The sequence below is a fragment of the Vombatus ursinus genome, unplaced genomic scaffold (assembly GCF_900497805.2).
Source record: "Vombatus ursinus unplaced genomic scaffold, bare-nosed wombat genome assembly UNPS02014864.1, whole genome shotgun sequence".
NCBI classification, from domain to species: Eukaryota; Metazoa; Chordata; class Mammalia; order Diprotodontia; family Vombatidae; genus Vombatus; species Vombatus ursinus.
In genome coordinates, this window is record NW_020954642.1 from 16837014 (window position 1) to 16859359 (window position 22346).

At 43.6% G+C, this 22346-nt stretch overlaps 1 protein-coding gene across 1 annotated transcript in view; it reads left to right on the forward strand.

Moving 5' to 3' along the window:
- Nucleotides 1-13286, forward strand: part of LOC114027934 — a 102813-nt gene extending 89527 nt beyond the window's left edge. Inside the window, exon 7 of the mRNA XM_027842083.1 lies at nucleotides 9798-13286. Within this exon, the coding sequence (XP_027697884.1) occupies nucleotides 9798-10143 (346 nt within the window). The 3' untranslated portion in view covers nucleotides 10144-13286. The remainder of the gene's footprint in view (nucleotides 1-9797) is intronic.
- The last annotated feature ends 9060 nt before the right edge of the window (nucleotides 13287-22346 follow it).

A 22346-nucleotide genomic window follows, 5' to 3' on the forward strand; every position in this document is an offset into this window, starting at 1 on the left:
GTGCAGCTCATGACTCTGAGACTGGAGCACCATTGCACCAGGGCCAACCACTTAACCTCTGTGGCTCCCTTCCCTCCCTGGGAAAATAGCAGTGATAATGTTGGCCATCTCTCGAGGTCTCAGGCTGGGTTCACTGATTAATCACCACCAAACAGCTGGGAAAAGCCTTACCAAGGGCCACAGAGATGTTAAGTATTCCAATCACTTCTCTCCATCTCAATCTCTTAGGAAATAGGTTTCCATTTCACCTTAAATTTGTGAGGGGAAGGTTATTTTTCATTCACCACGAGCAGCTGGGAGCCAGACTCTTAAATTCCTTACCTCCCCTCCCTGGGGCTGCCTCTTGGTAAAACCTGTCTTATTTTTTACCAACCTGCTCAAATGGAAGTGGTTGTTTTAAAATTTGGCCCTCATTTGTGAGGTTAATTAATCCCTTCAAACACAAAGTTCTCCCTTTCTAGGCCATTGAATGGCCTCTGACTACCTATGTCTGTGCCCAATCCGTTAATCAACAAGGATTTATTAATTACCTAATATACATCAGGCACCATGCCGGGCAAATGTACACAGAGGCAAAAATGGAATAGGTAGCATGGTGTAGTAGCTAGAGAGCCTGCCCTGAAGCGCGGAAAACCTGGGTTCAGGTGGCACCTCTGTGACCCTGGGTAAGTCACTAAACCTCTGAATAGGCAAAGCCAGAGGCATCAACTCAGGCCCAGCAGCCTGGGCCAGAACCAGATGAAAATGTAATTGGGAAATGTTTAACAAAAGAAATAAACATACAGTGCAACACAGATGATGTTAATTTGTGGTTTTCTAAATCAATCTGCAGTCTGCAGGGATCCCTTTCTATTGGAGTTTAATACTACTGTTCTAGGCAACTAAGACTATATAAGTTGTGGAGAAGGTATTGAAAAGGAAGTTTCCTCACCCATGAGTTCATGTCCAGTTGTGTCCACTCTTTACTATGTGGTCTACAATTTCCTTCTCCAGCTCATTTTACAGATGAGGAAACTGAGGCAAACAGGGTAAAGTGACTTGCCCAGGGTCACACAGTCTCTGAGGTGCTCTATCCACTGTCCCACCTAGCTGCCATGAGTTCATACTATCCTAAGATAATAATAATGATTCCATTTATAAAGAACTTCTATATTATATTGTGTTATATTATATATAGTACATTTATATAGCACTTACTATGTGCCAGGTACTGTGCTAAGCATTTTACAAATATCATTTCATTTGATCCTCACAACAACTCTGGGGGGCAGGTGCTAATATCATCCCCATTTTACAGCTGAGGAAAATGAGGCAAACTGAAATTAAGTGACTTGCCCGGGGTCACATAGCTAGTAAGTATCTAAGGCTGGATTTGAACTCAGGTCCTACTGATTCCAGCCATCCACTATGCCACCTAGCTGCCCCTAATCTAATTTAAATCTAAATCATAGATTTAGAGCTGGAAGGGACCTTAGAGAGGCCATCTACTCCAACTCCCTCATTTTATCTACGAGGAAACTGAGACTGATAATGGTTAAGTGACTTGCCCAAGGTCATACAGCTAGTTTGTAAATGTCTGAGGCAGAATTTGAATTCAGGTCCTCCTGAGTCCAAGCCTAGCCTTTAACCACTGTACCCCCTAGCTGCCTCCTTAGTTGCCTAAACCAGAAGTTCTCAAACTTTTTGGTCTGAGGAATCCCTTTATCCTCTTAAATATTAAGGACCCTAAAGAGTTCTTGTTATATGGACTATGTGAATTAACATTTACTATATTAGAAATTAAAATGTCTTAGTGTTATTATGAAAATAGTTCTGACCTTGAGGACCCCCTGAAAGGGTGTTGGAGATTCCCATCTGTCTCCAGGCCACATTTGAAGAACCCTTTGCCCTAGAACCAATGAAATCACAAGTCCTTATCCTCAAGAAGCTTACAAATTATACCAGGGAGAAACATGGACCCATATAAATATATGCAAACTATGTACAAATAAATACAAGGAAATTTCAGGAGAGAGGCTCAAGTCACTTGGAATGTCATAGAGCGCTTTCCATATATTATCTCATTTGATCCTCACAACAACCCTGGCAAGTAGGTGCTATTGCTATCCCCATTTTATAGATGAGGAAACTGAAACTAACAGGTTAAGTGACTTGCCCAAGGTCACATAGCAAGTCTGAGATGGGATTCAAGCCCAGGTTTTGCTGACTCCAAGTCCAGGACCCAATACTGCCCACTCCATGAGAATATCACCTCTTGAGGTCAAGAGCTGCCATTTTTTTTGTCTCTGTGTTCCCAGAAACTGATCCACTCCCTTACACATAGTAGGTCCTTAGTAAAGGAAAGAAGATAAATTAGTTCATTCACCAACAGAGCTAAAACTTTTTCTAAAAAAAAAAAAAAGTTGTCTAACTGCCACCATCGGTGAGATCTTTGTTTTGATTAATCTTGGAATGAACATCCAACCTAGAGTATCAAACGCTGTGCCACCCACCCATGGGATGCCAGATACGTGATGGATAGCAACAATGATGCCAATACCATTTAAGCAGTGCTTCATCACGTCTTATCTAATTCTAGCCTCATAACAACCCCTCAATATAGCTAGTACAAGTATTATTATTCCTATTTTGTTGTTGTTGTTGTTGTTCAGTTGTTTTTCAGTCATCTCCAACTCTTCGTGACCCCATTTGGGGTTTTCTTGGCAAAGATAGAGAGCGGTTTGCCGTGTCTTTCTCCAGCTCATTTTACAGATGAGGAAATTGAGGCAAACAGGGTGATATGACTTACCCAGGGTCACACAGCTACTAAGTGTCTAAGGCTGGATTTCAACTCAGGAAGAAAATGAGTCATCCTGATTCGAGGCCACACTCTATCCACTGTGCCACTTAGCTGCCCCAAGCAAACTTTTACAGGGCTTTAAATAATAGTAAATGCCTTTCCTTAGAGCTCATTTCATCTACTGACTGATTGTCAATGGGAAACACTAGTGGGGACCCTGGTTTTAGGAGTAAATATCCTACCTAACCACCTAGCTGCCCATTTTACAGATGAGCAAACGGAGGCTAAGAGAAGGGGAGGGATTTGTTCTCGTGGCCAATAAATGGCTAAGCCTGGTCTCAAACCCATGTCTTTGATTATAAATCCAATGAACTCTCTACAACCTTACACAGTCTCACACGATGATGATATACTCTGTAATCCAGTTAACATGAGTCTCCTTGCTGTTCCTCACACAAGACACTCCATCTCCCAATTCCAGGCATTTTCATAGACTGTCCGCCATGCCTGGAATTCTTTCTCTCATCTCTGCCTCCTGTCTTCCCTGGCTTTTGTCAAGTCCCAGCTAAAGTCCCACCTTCCACAGGAAGCCTTCCCAGTCTTTCCCCCCCACACCTTTTTCTTTTCTTTTTGGTGAGGCAGTCAGGGTTAAGTGACTTGCCCAGGGTCACACAGCTAGTAAGTATCAAGTGTCTGAGGTCTGAGGCCGGATTTGAACTCAGGTCCTCCTGACTCCAAGGCCAGAGCTCTATCCACTGCACCACCTAGCTGCCCCCCTTCCCAGTCCTTTTTAAGCTTATTTGGTGCTTTCTTGTGAGATTATCCCCAATTTGGCCTGTTTCTATCTTGTCTGGACAGACTTGTCTGCACCTCGTCCCCCCAGTTAGAATGTAAGCTCCTTGAGGGCAGGGGCTATTTTTTGCCTTTCTTTGTATCCCCAACGCATAGCACTATTCCTGACATAGAGCGTGCTGTTTGACTAATGGATTAAAATCTCCCCTAACCTTGGTCACAGACTGAACATGAACCTTGCTTCCTGCCCTGTATCCCTGTGCCCAATCCCAAGAAAACTTTCCTGATCCTCTCCTTGGAAATGACCTTCCCTCCCTTGGACCTCACATAGCTCTTTGCATAGTAGTCTACAAAGCATTTAATTATAACTGTGACTATAGAGTTATTGGGAGAGAGGAGGGAAGAAGCATTTAATAAGTGCCTACTGAATACATGCTAAGTACTTTACAAATATTATCTCAAGCAGTAATGTGCAGATGTGAATGTGTCCTGAGATGAAGCGGCAAGAGCAAAGAATTGAGGAGTCAGGTCTTTGCCCCTTACCCACTTTGTATTAGTCATGGGGTCACAGGAATTAAAGCTGGAAGGGACTTAAAGAAATTAACTAGTCCAATCCCCTCATTTAACAAACAGGTAAACTAGGTCTAGAGAAGTTGTCATTTCCTCCCTTTGAACCTTAGTTTTTCCACAATTAAAATGGAGAAGCAGCCCTTGAAGCCTTACTGACCTCAGAGGTTTCTTGTGAAGGAAGTACTTTATAACCCTTAAAGTATTACAGAAATGGAGGCTATTAATTCAATTGTGAATTCCATGAGGATGTAAGTGGAGTCCCATTTGTCTTGGGATGTCCTCAGGAAACTATATATCAGTCATGTCTGACTCTTGGTGACCCCTTTGGGATTTCCTTGGCAAAGATACTGGAATGGTTTGCCATTTCCTTCTCCAGTTCATTTTACAGATGAGGAATGGAAGCAAACAGGGTTAAGTGACTTGCCCAGGGTCACACAGCTAGTAAGGGTCTGAGGCCCGATTTGAACATAGGTCTTCCTGACTCCAAGCCCAGCACTCTATTCACTGCACCACTGTACATAGTTAGCACTTAAATGACTTTTAAATGAATGATGGTGGTAATTGATGGGTATGGTGCCAATCCTGGTGGATGAGAGGTACAGTGAAAGCGGGTAAGGTTTACAGGCCTCACGCTTAGAACAGATGGTCTTAACGAAGCCATCATGTTACACAAGCCCCTGAATCTCGCTCTTGCTGACGATGCCAAATTCTCCTTGGGTTTAATTGGCAGAATTTTTGAAGCACTGTTTGCTCCCCAGGCTCCTCTGGGGCACAAATGTGGTAGATGCAGATGGTGTATATGGAAACCTAGACTTCAACTCAATTTAACAAGCATGTATTAGACAGCCAGGTGGTGCAGTAGTTAGAGTTCTAGACTTGGAGTCAGGAAGAGCTGAGTTTCGATCCTGCCTCAGACTTTTACTGGCCACTTAACCTCCACCTGCCTCAGTTTCTTCATCTTTGAAATGGGAATAATAATTGTACCCACACACACACACCCCACACCCCCCCTTCCAGGATTGTTCAAATGAGAGAACATTCATTCAAGTGCTCTATAAATGCTAGCTATTGAGCACCTGCTGTATGCGAGAAACTGCTGTAGGCACTGGAGATGCAGAGATGAAACAGGAACCGTCGCTGCTTACATCCTACTGGGGGAAAACAACATATACACAGATAAGTAAGGACAAAACATAGACAAGGTCATTCCTAAAGGGACCTTAAGAGATCATCTCATCCAGCCCCTTCGTGTTACCGAGGAAGAAATCAAAGGCCAGAGAGGATGGGGGATTTACCTAGAGTCAGGTGTCAGATCCAGGACCCAAACCCAGGTCTTCGGATGCTTGTGCTTTTTTCTGAATCTCTCTGGCAATCTGGTTCTTGAATGATTTATGAAGCCAAAAATAACATTTCCATCAAAGATACATATTGTTTTTTCAACTTTGCACCTTGATCCTGAAGCCAGAAATTCTCCCAACTTTCAGCCTCCCCTCCCCAAGAGCCTCCCCCTCCTTCCAAGGTCATTCTTCATGAATGACAGCCAGTTAGTTAAACGCTCTTAGGTTTCCATGGCAACAAACCCAACTTATATTCAGTCCCACTGAAAATAATAAAGCCTGATCTGGATTTATTTTCCCTGGTTCCCCCACTCACTATCCCCACAGTCACCATTTTTTTTTTCCTGGTGCAAAGAGAACACCTCAGATGGAGATATTAACCCTGTCTTTACCACCACTTCCAAAACACTTTGCTTCAAAAAGAGGTCTGCCACATGCAAGTAGGAGGGATTGAACGATCTCCATATCCTGGAATCTGAAGTAGAAGAGACCTTAAAGCTGGTCTAGACTAATTCCTTCTTTTGACAGATGAGAAACTAAGACTGAGGAAAGGAGAGTGACTTGCCCAAGGTCACGCAGCTAATGACTGACAAACTGGATATTTGAACTGAAGTCCTCCCAACTGCAAATCCAGAAAATCTGATATGATGTAAAGGAAAAAAACCTAAAGTCCCAGCCTTGTGACACATTGTTGGACCTGAAAGGGACCATTGAAATCCTTTGAGTCTAACCCCCCATCTTACCAGCTGTATGACCTTTATCAAAGCACATGACTTCTCTGAAGGTTCAGTTTCCCCAATATAAAATGAGCATCCTGCCCACTTTGGAGTTTTTGTGAAGTTCCAATGGGCTTCATAACCACAAAGCACCATATTAATGCAAGTTAGGTAATAACCATACTTTGTATCCCAGGTACCTTGCATAGTACCAACATCTAGTAGGTGCCTAATAAATGTCTGCTTTTTGTTTGCACAATGATCTAGTAATTGATGATTTCATAAGTATTAATCCTCTTTGGGGCAGCTAGGTGACACAGTGGGTAGAGTGCTGGACCTGGAGTCAGGAGGACCTGAGTTCAAATCCAACCTCAGACACACAGGGTCACTGTGTGACCCTGGGCAAATCACTGAGCCCTGTTTGCCTCAGGTTCTTCATCTATAAAATGAGTTGGAGAAGGAAATGGCAAACCACTCCAGTATCTTTGCCAAGAAAACCCTAAAGAGGATCGCAAAGAGCCAGCCACAACTGAAATGGCTGAACAATAACAACAAAATGTCTGTAACTTAGCAGCAGCCTTAGAACCCTGCTGTGACCCAGAAAATCATCACCCTGTAGCCAACCTGGAGATAAGCCTCTTGTCACTTAGCTAACGATAGAAGCTGACATTTCTGTCATGTTTTACCTACATTATTTCATGTGAGCCTTATAAAAAACCCTTGGAGACAGGTGCTATTATTATCTCCATTTTATAGATGATGAAACTGAGGTTCAGTAAGGGTAAGTGATTTGCCCAGGGGCAGAAGTAGAACCTATGTCTCCCTGACACCAAGTCCCACAATCTCTCCATGTTGCTACAGTACCTCTTCCACAATAGACCAACACACCATCTATTCCAGGACCATACTTAAACCAACAAATCAAGTTAACAAGAATTCATTAAATACCTACTAGGTACTACTAAGAGCTGAGGACACAAAGAAAGGCAAACAAACAGCCCTTACTGTCCAGGAGCTCACAATCTAATGGAGGAGACAATATGTAAGAAATATTAGATGAGAAAAGGTATACTGACTTCTCAATACAAGCTAAATTGGGGAGGGGGGCAGCTAGGTGGCATATTTGATAGAGCACCGGCCCTGGAGTCAGGAGGAACTGAGTTCAAATGCAGCCTGAGATACTTACTAGCTGTGTGACCTTGGGCAAGTCACTTAACCCTGATTGCCTCCAAAAAAAAAAGAAAAGAAAAGAATCAAAGGATAAAGAGAGAGGAATGCTGATGATCTGGAGAGAAAAGCAGCTGGCAAAAATGGCTTAAGAACTGCCCCTCAACCAGGAGAAGTTCTGCAGCAGATTTGTACCAGCTTTTCAAGGTTCTGGTCTCAATTATGCCACAACCAAGCTTTGGTACTGAGCAAATCCCTTCAATCAGTCAGTCAACTAACAAGAATTTATTAAGTCCCTACTATATGCCCTGTATATGTTAGGTGCTAGGGATACAGAAATGAAAATGAAATAGTCCCTGTCCTCAGAGAGTTTATATTCTAACAAGAGACATAACATTTATGTATAGAAACATGCATATATTATATTTATATATAGTACATATTTTCATGTAAAATAGATACAAGGCAATTTTATAAGGAAGGCATTTGCAGCCAGGGAGATCAGGAGAGGCTTCATGTAATAGTAATGATAGTAATAATAGCATTCACGTAGCACTATGAAGTTTGCAAAATGCCTAATAAATATTATCTCATTTGATCCTAACAACAAATCTAGCAGGTAGGTGCTATTATTATCCCCATTTTACAGATGAGAAAATTGAGGCAGATAGAGGCAAAGCAACTTGCCAGGGTAACACAGCTAGTAGATGTCTGAGGTGGGATTTGCACTCAGGTCTAACTTAAACTACGCCTTAAAGGAGACCAGACCTTCTATGAGGTGGAATTGAGATGGTTATGCATTCCAGCCATGGGGAATAGCCAGTCCAAAGATCCAGAGACAGAAAATGGAGCATCGTCTATGAGGAACAGAAAGAAAGTCAGTTTGACAGAACCATAGAGTGTGTGAAGCGGAGTGAGGTGTAGTAAGATTGAGAAGGTAAACTGAGAGGATTGGCCTCTCGGGCCCTAGGACTAGCTCTCAAGGCACTGTCCAAGGTCCTCCACCAAGATCCCGTGTTCTAAGCTCCCCTTGAGCTCGAAAGAGCCGTGTCATTACCACTGTATGTTCTAAGGTCCCATCCAGCTCACCCATTCTGTCTTAAGGATTCACCCAGTTCTAACATTCCATTATCGAAGTCCTCTTCACCACTAATGTTCTGTGATAGCATTTTCTGTTCAAAGGCCCCTTCTATTTCTATTAGTCTGAGTATATTCATCCTGTATCTGATTTATTGAAACTTTATGTCGCACCACCCTGACCTGAAGTTCCCTTGGCCCTTCCTTTTGCCATCTTTCAAGGTCAATTTCATCAACATCATTGTTGTTGTCATTGTCTCCATCCTCCTTTTCCTCCTCCTCTTCTTCCTCTTCCTCCTCTTTCTCTTCCTCCTCCTCCATGCCTTCTCTGATGATTCCTTCCAAGTCATTCTTCTCCCTCCCTTCTTAGCTCCAAAAGCACTTGCAATTTGTACCCTACATTGAGTTATTCATTCCGTGTGAATGTTATTCCCTAGTTATTCAATGTGTGTTTGTGTGTGTGTATGTGTGTGTGTGTGTGTGTGTGTGTCTTGCTCCCCTCATCTAGACTGTAAGTTCTTCAGGGCAGGGACAATTTCATCCCCTCTTGTATCTCAGACCAGTCAAGGACAGGGCTATGCTCATAGGACATGCAGACAATATCAGAGCTGAAAAGGTATCTTAGAACTATAGGATAGTTCCATAGAATGCTTGAACGTGGAACATCAGGCCTAGAAGGAATCTTAGGACACAAATGTTAGTGATGTAAGAATATACAGTGGATAGGAAGGATAGTTTAGGACAGAAAGACCTGAGTTCAAATCCAGCCTCAGACACATAATAGCTATGTGACCCTGGACAAGTCACTTAACCTCTGTTTGCCCCAGTTTCTTCATCTGTTTTTGTTGTTTGGTTATTTCAGTCATGTCCAACTCTTCCTGACCCCATTTGGAGTTTTCTTGGCAAAGATATTGGAGTGGTTTGTCATTTCTTTCTCCAACTCATTTTTCAGATGAGGGTCACACCGCTTGAAAGTATCTGAGGCTATACTTGAACTCAGGTCCTCCTGACTCCAGGCCTGGTGCTCTATCCACTGTGCCACCTAGCTGCCTTTCATCATCTGTAAAATAGGCATAATACCCTCCAAGGCTGTTGTGAGGATCAAATGAAAAAATATTTGTAAAGCACTTAGTACAGTGTCTGACTCATAGTAGGCACTATGTAAATTTTTGGTATTATGATTATTATGCTAGAACACAGGAATGTTGACTGGAAGAGATTTAAGGGCATAGAATGTCAGCAGCAAGTACCTTTGAGCTTTAAGTGGGAAAATATAAAAAACAATGTTTTGGGAAGTGGAGGGGCCCTTATCCAAGACCTAGGCCTTAGAAGTCTCTTTCCCTCTCTCTCTTTTTTCAGCTATGAGGAATGTGTGGGACCAGGGTCAACTCAAATCTACATCCCCACTGAAGACCCTCCACCATACTCACTAAATGACCCTTGCCGGGACAGGGATGTCTCCATCCAGATCAGCGCGGCAGAGTTGAGGGATGAGGAAGAAGATGGGGCTTCTTTGCCTGTGGCCGAGAGGGATGCTGGCTGTTCCATCAGATCTCCCCAAGGACAAGCAGCCATCTCCACTATTGCCCTAGAAACTGTGCCACCCTATGAAACTGTAGTGCATGACCCTAATGTGTTCCTTCCTCTTCAGAGTCTGAAAAGCTCCCCAGCTGAGTACCAGACCCTTCTCAACAGGACTGTGTAACCAGGGGAGGCCTTTGCTAACCCACTTCAGAGGGGAGGGCCTGACTAGCTGCAAACACACGTACACACATGCAGAGAAAAACAGTAACAACAACACAAAACCCACGAGGTTGGGGGCAGTGTCATTCAATAATAGAATGAACCTCTCACTACCAGCCCAACGTACAAAACTCCCTTCTGTTCCCTGTCCCTTTCAGGACCTGGGACATGCAGGGCATTAGCTCTTTTCTTCCAGCCCCTTCCTCTCCCTGCATTTTCCCAGCAGGTTCTCAAAGTTTGTGTAACCTGGGTGGTCAGAGTCTGATTTCTGCATTGGGAATTCTTCCCTAAACTGCTAACAGCCTCTGCTCAGGCAGCCCTTAGGTCATTTCTGCCGTACTCCATGCCCCCTTCACTCTCTGCCCCCACCCCCGTCCTCTCCTCAGAGAGACGCAAGCTGGTTGATCTGAGAGTGCTAGCATGGGCCAGAGGTCAGGGGAAATAGACAGGTGTTGTCAACAGCGGCTTGTGCTACCAATGGAAAAAAAATTCTCCCTTCCAAATGAGATTTTAAAATGAATTTGAAGAGGCAATAGAGTGGTATCCACCACCCACAACACTCGACTTGAGCAGGAGCCCAATGGTAGGCACCCTCAGTCCCTCCAAACCAATGGCTAGAACTTGGATTGGAACTTATCCTTCTCAGGCCATCCACACAGCTCTAAGGTTGGCTGGCCTGGACCAGAAGAACCCAAGTAAGCCATGCTATCAAATCATTCCCAGAAGGCCCACCTTGTGAGCCTGAGCTTATTTAAAGGGCAGCAGCCCCTCACAGAGCTAAACCCCATGGCCTTGATTTTCTGGCATTCATATCCTCTGTCAGACAGCCTCTCCACAGGTTTGAACTAATGGGTCCAATGGACAATGCCCTGATAAGAGAGTGAGAGTTGTCTTGGCCTGGTGGTGTGTCCTGGGCCCAATCACTTCTCAATATTCGATGAGTGGTTTCCCTGTTAGTTCAATTAAGCAAACACCAATTGTATACAGACCCCTATGCTGGGAATCAGGGGACATAATAAAGTTTATATAAGACATGGTCTATGTCCTTGTGGAGCTCTAGTCTAGAGAAACTTGCCAACTAATGCTTCAACCAGAGAGAAAAGAGTCTCTTGGCCTAGAGATGGGTTGGGCTGCATATACAAGCCTAACTTCAGTGGGTCTGTGGCTGCAAATTTTCCCAGAGAAGTTGATGGGCTTAAATCTTCCCCCTCACCCCCAACCCAAGCACATTTAGTTAACACATGGATGACAGGCCAGACAACTTTGGCTTTAAATCTCCTAGGAAGGATGAGAGAAAGACATAGTCCAGAAAAGAGGGCTGGAAACTCAGTGGGGGATCAGCCCCAGAATTCTTCAGCCGTTGGAACCCCTTACATAAGATGAGAAACCTTTCCTCTGATCAGCAGCATGAGAACATTCAGGCGGGATCCAGATAGCCAGACCAGAGGACAGACAGAGGCTAAGGAAGGAGATCTGTCTCAGGAGGGCAAGGAGGTGCCAGTTGGCTCTATCAGAGCCACAGACTTTTCTGAACATGGGTGTGGGGACAAAATGGAGTTGTGTTGGAAACCTCCAACACTTCCCTCCACTGGAGGGAGCTTTGGGTATTGGACAACCACCCACATTGGCCCTGCTGCTGCCAGGAGCCATTGTTCCGGAGCTGGCCTTGAAAAAGGCAACATGAAACAACCCAGAAGTTCCGTTTTACCCACCCAATCATCAACCCCATCTCCTAACCCTCCTTCTGCTTCTCCCCAAACCCAGGGCCTTTACTCTAAAAGCAGAGTGGTGTTTTCCAAAGAACATGGGAGTTGGAGTCGGAAGACCTGAAGCTGAATCCCTGTTCTTCAATCTACTACCTGTGTGACCTTGGACAAGTCACAACCTTTCTGGAAACATTCAGTTTCCTCATCTGTACAATAAGGGGGTTGGGCTAGATGATCTCCGTGGTCCCTGCCAACTCTCAATCCCCTAATCTTAGGTCCCTGTGTCCCTTTTTTAAAATACCAGGATTTTCATCCTGTTTCTTGCTTCCCCCCACCTACTTCCCCTGCCCCCATTAAACTTTCCGAATCCAGTGAAGGGCTATGACTTTTCTTCAATCACTTTTTAAGGAGCTGGGGGCCAGGAAGGGGGAGAAAAAAAAATGAAGATTTTATATTTTACTCTATGTAAAATTAGAATTTCTCCCAGTGCTATTCACTGCTTTTCAAAGGCTCTCTTTAGCTCTGTTTCCGCCTTGATGTTCTAATTCATTCTGTGGATACTAGGGATTGTTTACAAACAGCTATCTGTTCACTTTGGTGGTTTTACTGTTTTATAGGGGGAAATATATCTATCTTCTCTCTCTGTCGTACTGTATAGATTTTCTACATGCACTGCAGGGCCTTGAGTCTCCTAAGAAACCTGTCCTCCTTCCACACCGTAGCAAGCTTGGGTAACCAACCAAAAAACTTTCAGGACACATCAGCTTTTGCAGCTGGCTACAGAGACGGAGCGGGACATGTTTTCTTTCTTGGGCTGGGCTCTGAATTGAGCAACAATATATTCTTTCTTTGTTCCGAATAAATAACCAACAATGTAGCACTTGTAGACATAACTTAGTAATCGAGTGCACAGCTGGGCTTTTCTTTCCTTATTGAAACTTGTAAGGAAAGGAAACAGCAAAAACAGCAGCTGATTCAAATGCCTTGATTTAGCAAATAATGTTTTAACCCAGCAAGCCTTCACCTGAATGTTTCTGAAAATTAGAATCTGTAAGCAGTACAAAGTGTTTTATTGTTCACACAGGATGATTTTGCAGCTGGTTACATGCTGTAAATGACTTGCTGGGATGACTTTTTTTTTTTAAATCTCATCTGAAACCTGGTATCATTTTTTTTTGAGACTACGGCAAATGTATGGGTCCCTGAGACAAGTGACGATCTTTAGCCCTGTTCCAGCAATACTGACTGGGTCCAGGAGCTTCAGGGGACCATACATTTTTAAAAGAATAGTCGTTACTCAACTTTCAGGTCATACTGGTTTTTACCACCAGGAAGACGTGTATCCAGAGTTGACTGTAGAGCTGTTTTTAATTACACAATAAAGAACTATTTCACACTTCGTCCAGACCAATGTTATACTGCACTCTACGGGGGACCATTGCCTAGAAAGGAGATTCCAATAGAGGCAACCTGGTTTCTGTACCTCTGTACAATCCTCCCTGGTGACCTCCCTTCCCATCCACACCTAGGCTGTCCAGCTCCCAGCCCTGAATGGAGTTAGGTTCTTTAAGACAGTGTCCTTGCCAAACTCCCCCACCCCCATCCAACTACCCCCAAGCTAGTCTGAATCTTAGTAGCAGGGCTCTGACCTTCCCAAGGCGTGAGGGAATGGGTAACAATGGAGCCAAGTGAATTGCCAATCAGAGGGGAGCCCAACTTAGGTACATTAGTTGCCCAAGGGATGCATGTCAATGACTGCAATTGCTATGGGATGGTACAAAAGGGGAGACCTGGGTTCTGATTCTGCCTCTTACCCTTACTACTTTCTGCAAGTCATTTAGCCTCCCTAGGCCTCAGTTTCCTCAAGCGGGAAATGAAGGAGTCAGACTAGATAGTCTCTTAGGTCCCCTTGAGTTCTTGATCTGTGATCTTATATCCATTAGATTACTCAAAGGATGGGATAAAGGGTGGGTAGGTGGCACAGTGCTGGCCCTGGAGTCAGGAGGACCTGAGTCCTCAGACACTTATTAGCTGTGCAACCCTGAACAAGTAACTTAACCCTGTTTGCCTCAGTTTCCTCATCTGTAAAATGAGCTGGAGAAGGAAATGGCACACCACTCCAGTATGTTTGCCAAGCAAACCCCAAATGGGATCATGAAGAGTTGGAAACGACTTAACAACACCAACAAGAATGAGATAGACACATCAGAGAAACAAGCTCTGGTATCACAGCTTCTCCTCCCCAAACTGACATGTGCTGTATATGACCAACACAGAGAACACAACATGGAGTTTACATACGACTTCTACCGAAAACCATGAGCGTGCCCACATCGCACAATGTGAGGGGCAGAGATAGCCTTTACAAGTGCAGGGCTATCTTCATGTCACAAAGAAGCACAAGGGATGGACTTCAGCAGAGAGGCACTGGACGGTATATGTAATTTATCCTTTTTAAGGTCATCTCACACAACAGCAATTGTACCCTGCTGTAATGCACTGGGGCCTAAATTAAATGAAGCTATACAGTTCATACAAGTCATTTAATCTCTCTGGGCCTCAGTTTCTTCATCTGTAAAATGAAAGGGCTGGACTATATTTTCTCTCAGGTCCCAAAGAGCACCAATATGTTATGTGGAGGTTTGCTCCCAGCAAACATTTTATGCTCTAAGGTTCCATCTAGACATCAAATTCCATAGCATTGGACTTAAAATCTAGAAGACCTGAATTTCCTGACCCAGATATTCAACTAGCTGTTTAGGGAACTTTACCCTGGTCAAGTCACTTAATGTCAGCTTAGTTTCCTTATCTGTAAAAGAAGAAGAATAGAGCTATTTGAGCATCAAATGAGAGCATGTGTAAGGTATTTTGCAAACCTTAAAATACTATATAAATGTGATTATTATTATTATTATTACAATACCAACACCATGGGGGCCACAGCTCCCTAAAACTCTTCCCTCTTCTCCCCTCCTTCTCATTTCACATCACTCATACATCTTCCCCAACTATCTTTTGGTTATCACTCATATCAGCTGAAGTGGGGGGGCCTTCTCCTTGCCAAGTCCAACCTCCTTACATGTAATCTTGATTCTACTGCCTGCTATGTTCTCCATCTGATTATCCCCACTATCATTTATTGTTGTTGTTAGGCCATTCAGTTTTGTCCATCTCTTGGCAACCCCACCTGGGGTTTCCTTGGCAAAGATACTGGAGTGGTTTGCTATTTCCTTCTCTAGCATATTTTACAGATGAGGAAACTGAGGCAAACAGGGTTAAGTGACTTGCCCAGGGTCACACAGCTAGTGTCTGAGGCCAGATTTGAACTCAGGTTTTCCTGATTCCAGACCCGATTCCCTTCACCAGCTAGTCACCCTGTGTGCATGGCACATAGTGCTTAATAAATTATCGGGGACTTACTGACTGACTATAGCTTCCTGTGCCCCCAAGTTCTATTAGATCAAAAAATAAGTAAGCATTTCTTAAGCTTACTATATGCCAGGCATTCATTCTTCCAATTCTTACCAAATGTTCCCTGCACACCAAATAAGACTTCATTGTATACTTACTATACCTTCCAAATAACAGCCAGTGTCTTCTTCCACCAAATCTTTTGTACGCCAGCAACATTCCTACCCTCTGGCACCCCTAAAAATCCTAGTTGAAATGCCAGTGTAATTCATCACTCCCCACATCAGCTGATCCTGTTGCAATGAGAGCAATGTCAGCCTTACCTTGCCCTAACTTCCTGATGTGAGGCTAGATGGGCCAAGGGGCTAGAGGGAACACAGAGCCTGGATGCCCATAAGCCAGCCTCTAGACATCATGCCAGTGCCTGAGTTGAACATCTGCCTGTCTTACTACACTTTTTATGGAGCTGTTGGGAATCCCTCAGTAACTGTTTAAGAAACACATTGTCATCACCTCTGGAAAGAAGAACTCTCTCTGCCTTTCCCCTTTGTAAGACTCAGCTTCTGTCAAAGAAGGAAGCCTTCATTCAGTCCCCCTATATCCAATCTCGAAGCAGACTGATCATTTTCATGCTGGATCATTTTCACAGAACCATAGAATCTCAGAGTTGGAGGGGACCCAGAGGCCTTCTAGTGCAGCCCATATTGGGTCTTTGCAATGTTACCAAGTGGCCATTCAGGCTTTGTTTAAGTGATGGGGAACTCACCACCCTCTGAGGCTGCCCATTCTATTTTGGGGTAACCCGAAATTTTGGGAAGTTTTTGTGACCTGGGCTCTAAATTTTCTCATGGCCAAGCAGGAGAAAGCTAATTCCTTTTCCCCATGACAGCCCTTTAAACACAGACAATGATCATGACTCTCGATCCCCAAGTCTTTTCTTCTCCACCCTGAATTGTCCTGGGTGACCTTCTTTTGACTCTCTGGTTTGTGATTGCCGCTGACCACGATATTACAAATGTGATCTGAGCAGAGCAAAGGGCACTGGGACTCTCCCCTCCCTCATTCTGCATGCCTTCCTAGGGCAGCTAGGTGGCGCAGTAGAGTACCAGGCTTGGAATCAGAGACATGTCTTTATGAGTTCAAATCTGACCTCAAATACTTACTAGCTGTGTGACCCTGGGCAAGTCACTTAACCCTGTTTGCCTCAGTTTCCTCATCTGTAAAATGAGCTGGAGAAGGAAATGGCAAACCACTCCAGTACCTTTGCCAAGAAAACCCCAAATGGGGTCTCGAAGAGTTGGACACAACTGAAACCACTCAACAGCAGCAGTTCTTCTCTCTTGCATCCATCAATGGGAGATTTAAAAGGAAAAGCATGGACTTTCTAGAAAACCAAGCCAAGGAATGATCCATTTCCAGGAGGATGCAGCAACGATGGCCTATAGCTTTCTTATTCTGGATGTATTTTATAAAAATACGTTAGACCTCTAAATGGCACAGTGCATACAGCATCAGCCCTGAAATCAGGAGGACTTGATTTCAAATCCCACCTCAGACACTTATTAGCTGTGTGACCCTGGGCAAGTCAATTAACCTGATTGCCTCAAAAAAAAAAAAATCTTGCTCTGGAAGTATTTTGTGAAATACATTAGACAGGTAGGTGGTACAGTGGGTAGAGCACTGAGCCTGAAGTCAGGAAGACTTGAGTTTAAATCTAGCCTCAGGCATTTAGTATTGTGTGACCCTGGGCAGGTCATTTAACTTCTTCAATTTCTTAAACTGTAAAATGGGGGCAATAATAGCATCTACTTCACAGTGTTCTTGGGAAGATCAAATAAGATAATATTTGCAAAGAGCTTAGCACATAATAAGCAGATAGTAGCTATCATGTGTTAGAGGAGACCCTGGATTTCCCAGAGCTGGGGTCAGGGAAGCACCGGTTCTGGTAAGCCCTAGCAATTCCAGGAAAACCTTTGACCACAGGTCTTCCTTAACCTTTTGTCTGTTGTCCAGGTGCCATCCAAAGTATGGAACAGCTCAGAAACTGAAAGCTGGCCACCAAGGGATATGGCTTTTGGCCACAGCAATTCATGGAAACTGTCTGTTAGGGCTCTTGGGATTAGGAGATCTGGATTTAAATCTCAACTCTGATACTCAGTGCCCACGTGACCCTAAGCAAATCTTAAAATGCTATATAAATGCGAGGTCCTTACCAGTGCCCATCACACAGTACATGCTTAATAAATGATAGTTGAAGGGGCAGCTAGGTGGCACAGTGGATAGAGCCCTGGAGTCGGGAGGACCTGAGTTCAAATCCGGCCTCAGACACTTGACACTTACTAGTTGTGTGACCCTGGGCAAGTCACTTAATCCCATTGCCTAGCTAAAAACAAACAAAAAAAATGATAGTTGATTGACAATACCAAAAAGTCTTATGCCCATTTTACAGATAAGGAAACTGAGGCTCAGAGAGGTGGGTAAAGTTACCTGCCACAGGTCCAACTCCTAGTAAGTAACAGATCAGGGAATAGAATCAAGGCCTTGGTCCAAATCAATGGTTCTTTCTACCTCATCACTCTCGGGAAATTAAAATGGGGGAGAGGAGAGAAAAATGTGAAGAGAGGAGAGTCCATAGAAATCTCTGAGCCTTTTAAACAAATCCCTCAATCATCTAGGTTTGGGAAGACAGGGAAAGTGACCAAAGACCCAGAGTTGGAACTCAACATGCTGATTCCAAATTGGAAAGTGGTGAGTGAAGAAGAAGGGATAGCATTTATCTCTCATACTTGAAAAGAAATATCCTCTAATGATAATAACAGGTCATATTGCTATTGCATTTTAAGATGCAAAGCGCCTTCCTCATAATAATTCTTGGAAAAGAGCTCTAGATTTGAAGGCAGAGGACCTGAGTTCAAATCTCAGTTTTTCCACTTCCTATTTGAATGGCCATGAACAAGTACCTTCCTAACTAACAATTGGGAGGATAAAGAAGAGACTTCATGGAGAAGGAGGCCCCTGGGCTTATCCTCCATCTCTGGGCCTCAGTTTCCTCCTTTGCAAAATAAGAGCCTGCAAGTCTCCAGGATTCTTTCCTGCTCTCAATCCTTAGTCAATAGTCAGACAATTCGCCATATACCTTCCACCACCACACTTCCTCCCAGCCAGCTCCAGACAATTCCTCACAGTCACCCACATTCACTGAGACTCCTGAGCACCTCCCTTCCCAGGCAGCCCCAATTTCTTCCCATCCCTCTCCTCTCACCCCCCACCATTGAAGGAAGTCAGCTGTCACATGAGCAGCCAGCTAAAATATTTTCACACTGAAGTGAATCATTCTGAAGCCTAGGAAAGTGTGAATAACGTAATTAACACCTCATTGGGCTCTGGAGCTCAGTTCTGACTTCCTGAGAAGTCCTTTCTTATGACAAGAGGCTCCCAGTCCCTAAGTGGTGTGTGCTGGGGGACAAAGACTGGTAGAAATGAACCCACCCGAAAGGGCTGACTGAGTGGCGCTGCCTGGCCTCTCTCATGGCGCAGTCTAACCTAAATCCGGGTTAGCAAACCCAAGAGACCTCCTTCTCTGTCACAACTGGGCTCTGGTCTAGACTCTGGAGGCTCAGCTGCTGGCAGGGGGTTACAAGGTGACCCACCAATGAATAACAATCTTCTCAGTTAATAGATGGTATTGGAGATTTGCTATGGCCAAAAATTTTATCACTCTGTATTCAGTTAAACTGGCGGTGAGCCTCTCTGAATCTGGCCAGGCTGGTCTTGGAACAACAAATTTAGAATTGAAAGAGACCTTCAAGGCCAGCAAGTCCAACTTCCTGTCTTACAGATGAGGAAACTGAGACTCAGGAAGGTTAAATGACTTGCCTGAGGTCACACAGCTAGTAAGCAGGAAAGGCAAGACTTGAACCCAGATCTGCAGACTATAGAGGGATAGTCATGTGCTCAAAGCCCTTCTCAGTTGCTGAACTTGGCCAAAGCTTCCAGCCTGCTGGCCAGGTCTTTAAGCAGGCAGAGTTACCTCCACCTCATGATGAAATAGTGGAGGAAGACCTTAGAAGCTGCCTAATAAAGATATGGCTGCCATCTTCATAGAACTTCGAAGCTTATAACTCCTACTAGATTAAGTAGGATACATTATTACCTCATTTTAGAAATGAGGAAACTGAGGCTCAGGAAAGTTATGTCAGTTGACTCAGGTCACAAGGATACAAAGTGGCAGAATCAGTAATAAGAAGAATAGCACACATTTATGTAGCGCTCTAAGAGTTACAAAATGAGATTATATTATTATATAATTAATAACTAACATGTTGTGATTACTTTGTTGTTGTTCTTATTCAGTCGTTTCAGTCATATCCGACACTCTATGACCCCATTTAAGGTTTTCTTGGTAGGATACTGGAGTGGTTTGCCATTTCCTTCTCCAGCTCATTTTACAGATGAGGAAACTGAGGCCAACAGGGTTAAGGGACTTGCCCAGGGTTACATGGCTAGTAAGTGTCTGAGGTTGGATGTGAACTCAGGAAGATGAGTCTTCCTGATTCCAAGCTTAGTGCTCAATCTGCTGTGCCACCTAGCTGCATTTATAATTATATATATGGTATATAATTATTACATGTCATTACATTATCAATTATGTAATTATCGCATATTAATTTCCTTATAATGATACGTGATATATTAACATGGAACAATGTATGTTTATAATAGCATAATGTTTGTTAATATATGATGATTATGTGTTATAAAATTAATAATATAATTATATTACATTTAATTATATATCATACATATATTCGTTGTTCAGTCATTTCTAACCCTTCATGACCCCATTTGGGGTATCACACAGCTAGCAAGTGTCTGAGGCCATATTCAAACTCAGGAAGATGAGTCTTCACGACTTCTGGTCCAGCATTCTTACCACTGAGCCACCCAACTGCCCTATAGTGGACTGGATCTGGACTCTAACAAATTCGACACTTTCTATTGGCAGCCTGACTTGGTTTGAACTCCAAGGAACATGATGCCTCTCTTCCAGCTAGCCCCTGGTGGTGCCCCCTCCCCTTTCTGATTTCCTTTTATGTGGTGGCTCCTCCCCTTTAACTTGTAAGTCCCTTGAAGGCAGGAACTCTCTTTTTTTATTTGTATCCCCAGCAGAGTGCCTGGCACCCAGCAGGTACCTAATAAATGTTCATTGTATTGTAAGGAAGGGCCATGGTCAAATCTAGGCTTTAGGAAAATAATTTTAGCAACTGCATGGAGGATGGATTAGAATGGAAAGATTGGAGGCAAGAAGGCCAGATAGGAGGTTATTGCAATAATTCAGAGGAGGGTTATATTGTATTGTATTGTGTTGTGTTGTGTTGTGTTGTGTTGCTTTGTATTGCATTGTGTTGTGTTGCATTGTAATAAAAAAATCATTTCAAAGGGGAGAGATGATAATAATGGCTTAAATGCCTGGCTGAGGAGTTTGTATTATATTGCATTGTATGGGGCTCCCCCCAAGGGAGCCACTGAAGATTATTTTTTTTTTTTTTTGGAGGAATGACATGGTCAGACCTGCATTTTAAGGATATTAGTTTGGCAGCTGGAATATCAGTTTAGAGGATGGATCAGAGCAGAGGGAGCTTGGAGGCAGGGAGACCAACTAGAAGGCTATTCCAATAGTTCAGAAGAAAGGTGATAAAGGCCTGAACTAGAGTAGAGATTGCTGAATGGAGAGAAAGGGTCAGATACAAATGTCTGATTTGAACCGAATGCCCAGAACATGCCAGGATCTGATAAGAAACTCAGGTGGAGGCGGCTTGGAGCTGCAGTAGCTTCCAGGGGACACCCTGGGTATCAGAGGAACCTGCCCAACCTATTTCTGGGAATCAAGGTGCTAAGAAAAGCCTCTTTGCAAGACCCACCTCCTACTGATCAACAATCAAGCTGAGAAAGCGATCCCGGTGGGAAAAGAGGAAAATAGGGCAGGGAGGGGTTGGTAACCTGATTTCAGATAAAATAGCTGGAAGCAAGGCTGGGGTAAAACATAATAATAATAACTATTATTATTATTAAAGTAATAATTGCTGACATTTACATAGCACCTGTTATGCACCAGACACTGTACTAAGCTCTTTATAAGTATTATTTCATTTGGTCCTTGTGACAAAACTGAGGTAGACAAAGTTGTAGTGATTTACCCAGGGTCACACACTTAGGAAGTGTCTCTGGCTGGATTTGAAATCTGGTCCTCCTGGCTCCAGGCCCAGTGCCACTGTCACTATGCCATCTAGCTGCTTCATCTCAGCCCAGATGAGAGAAGTGGAAAGGGAAAAGGAGACAGGAGATTTGCCTTTCTCTCTTATAGATTATGTGACCCTATGAAAGGTGGATGAGCAGCCCTGAAAAGGGCTCAGCAAAAAATTAAAACAACAAAAGCAAAAAAAATTAAAATTAAAAAAATTAAAACACCACTGAGATACCATCTCATACCTATCAGTTTGGCTCTATGACAAAAAGGGGAAATGATGAATACTGGAGGGGTTGTAAGAAAACTGGGACACTAATGCATTGTCAGTGGAGTTGTGAACTGATCCAACCATTCTGTGGAGCAATTTGGAACTATGCCCAAAGGGCTATAAAACTGTGCATATCCTTTGATCCAGCAATACCACTGCTAGGTCTACATCCCAAAGACATAAAAAGGGGTGGGGGAAGGACCTATTTGTACAGAAACATTTATAGCAGCTATTTTTGTGAATCAGAATTGGAATTGAGAATTGGAAATTAAAGGGATGCCCATCAATTGGGGAATGGCTAAACAAGCTGTGATATATGGTTGTGATGGAATATTATTGTGCTGTTAAGAAATGGCAAGCAGGGGGCAGGTAGGTGGTGAAGTGGATAGAGTACTGGCCCTGAAGTCAGGAGGACCTGAGTTCAAATCCAGCCTCAGACCAAACACTTGACATGTCCTAGCTGTGTGACCCTGGACAAGTCACTTAACCCCAATTGCCTAAAAAAAAGAAAAAGAAAAAGAAAAAGGAAATGG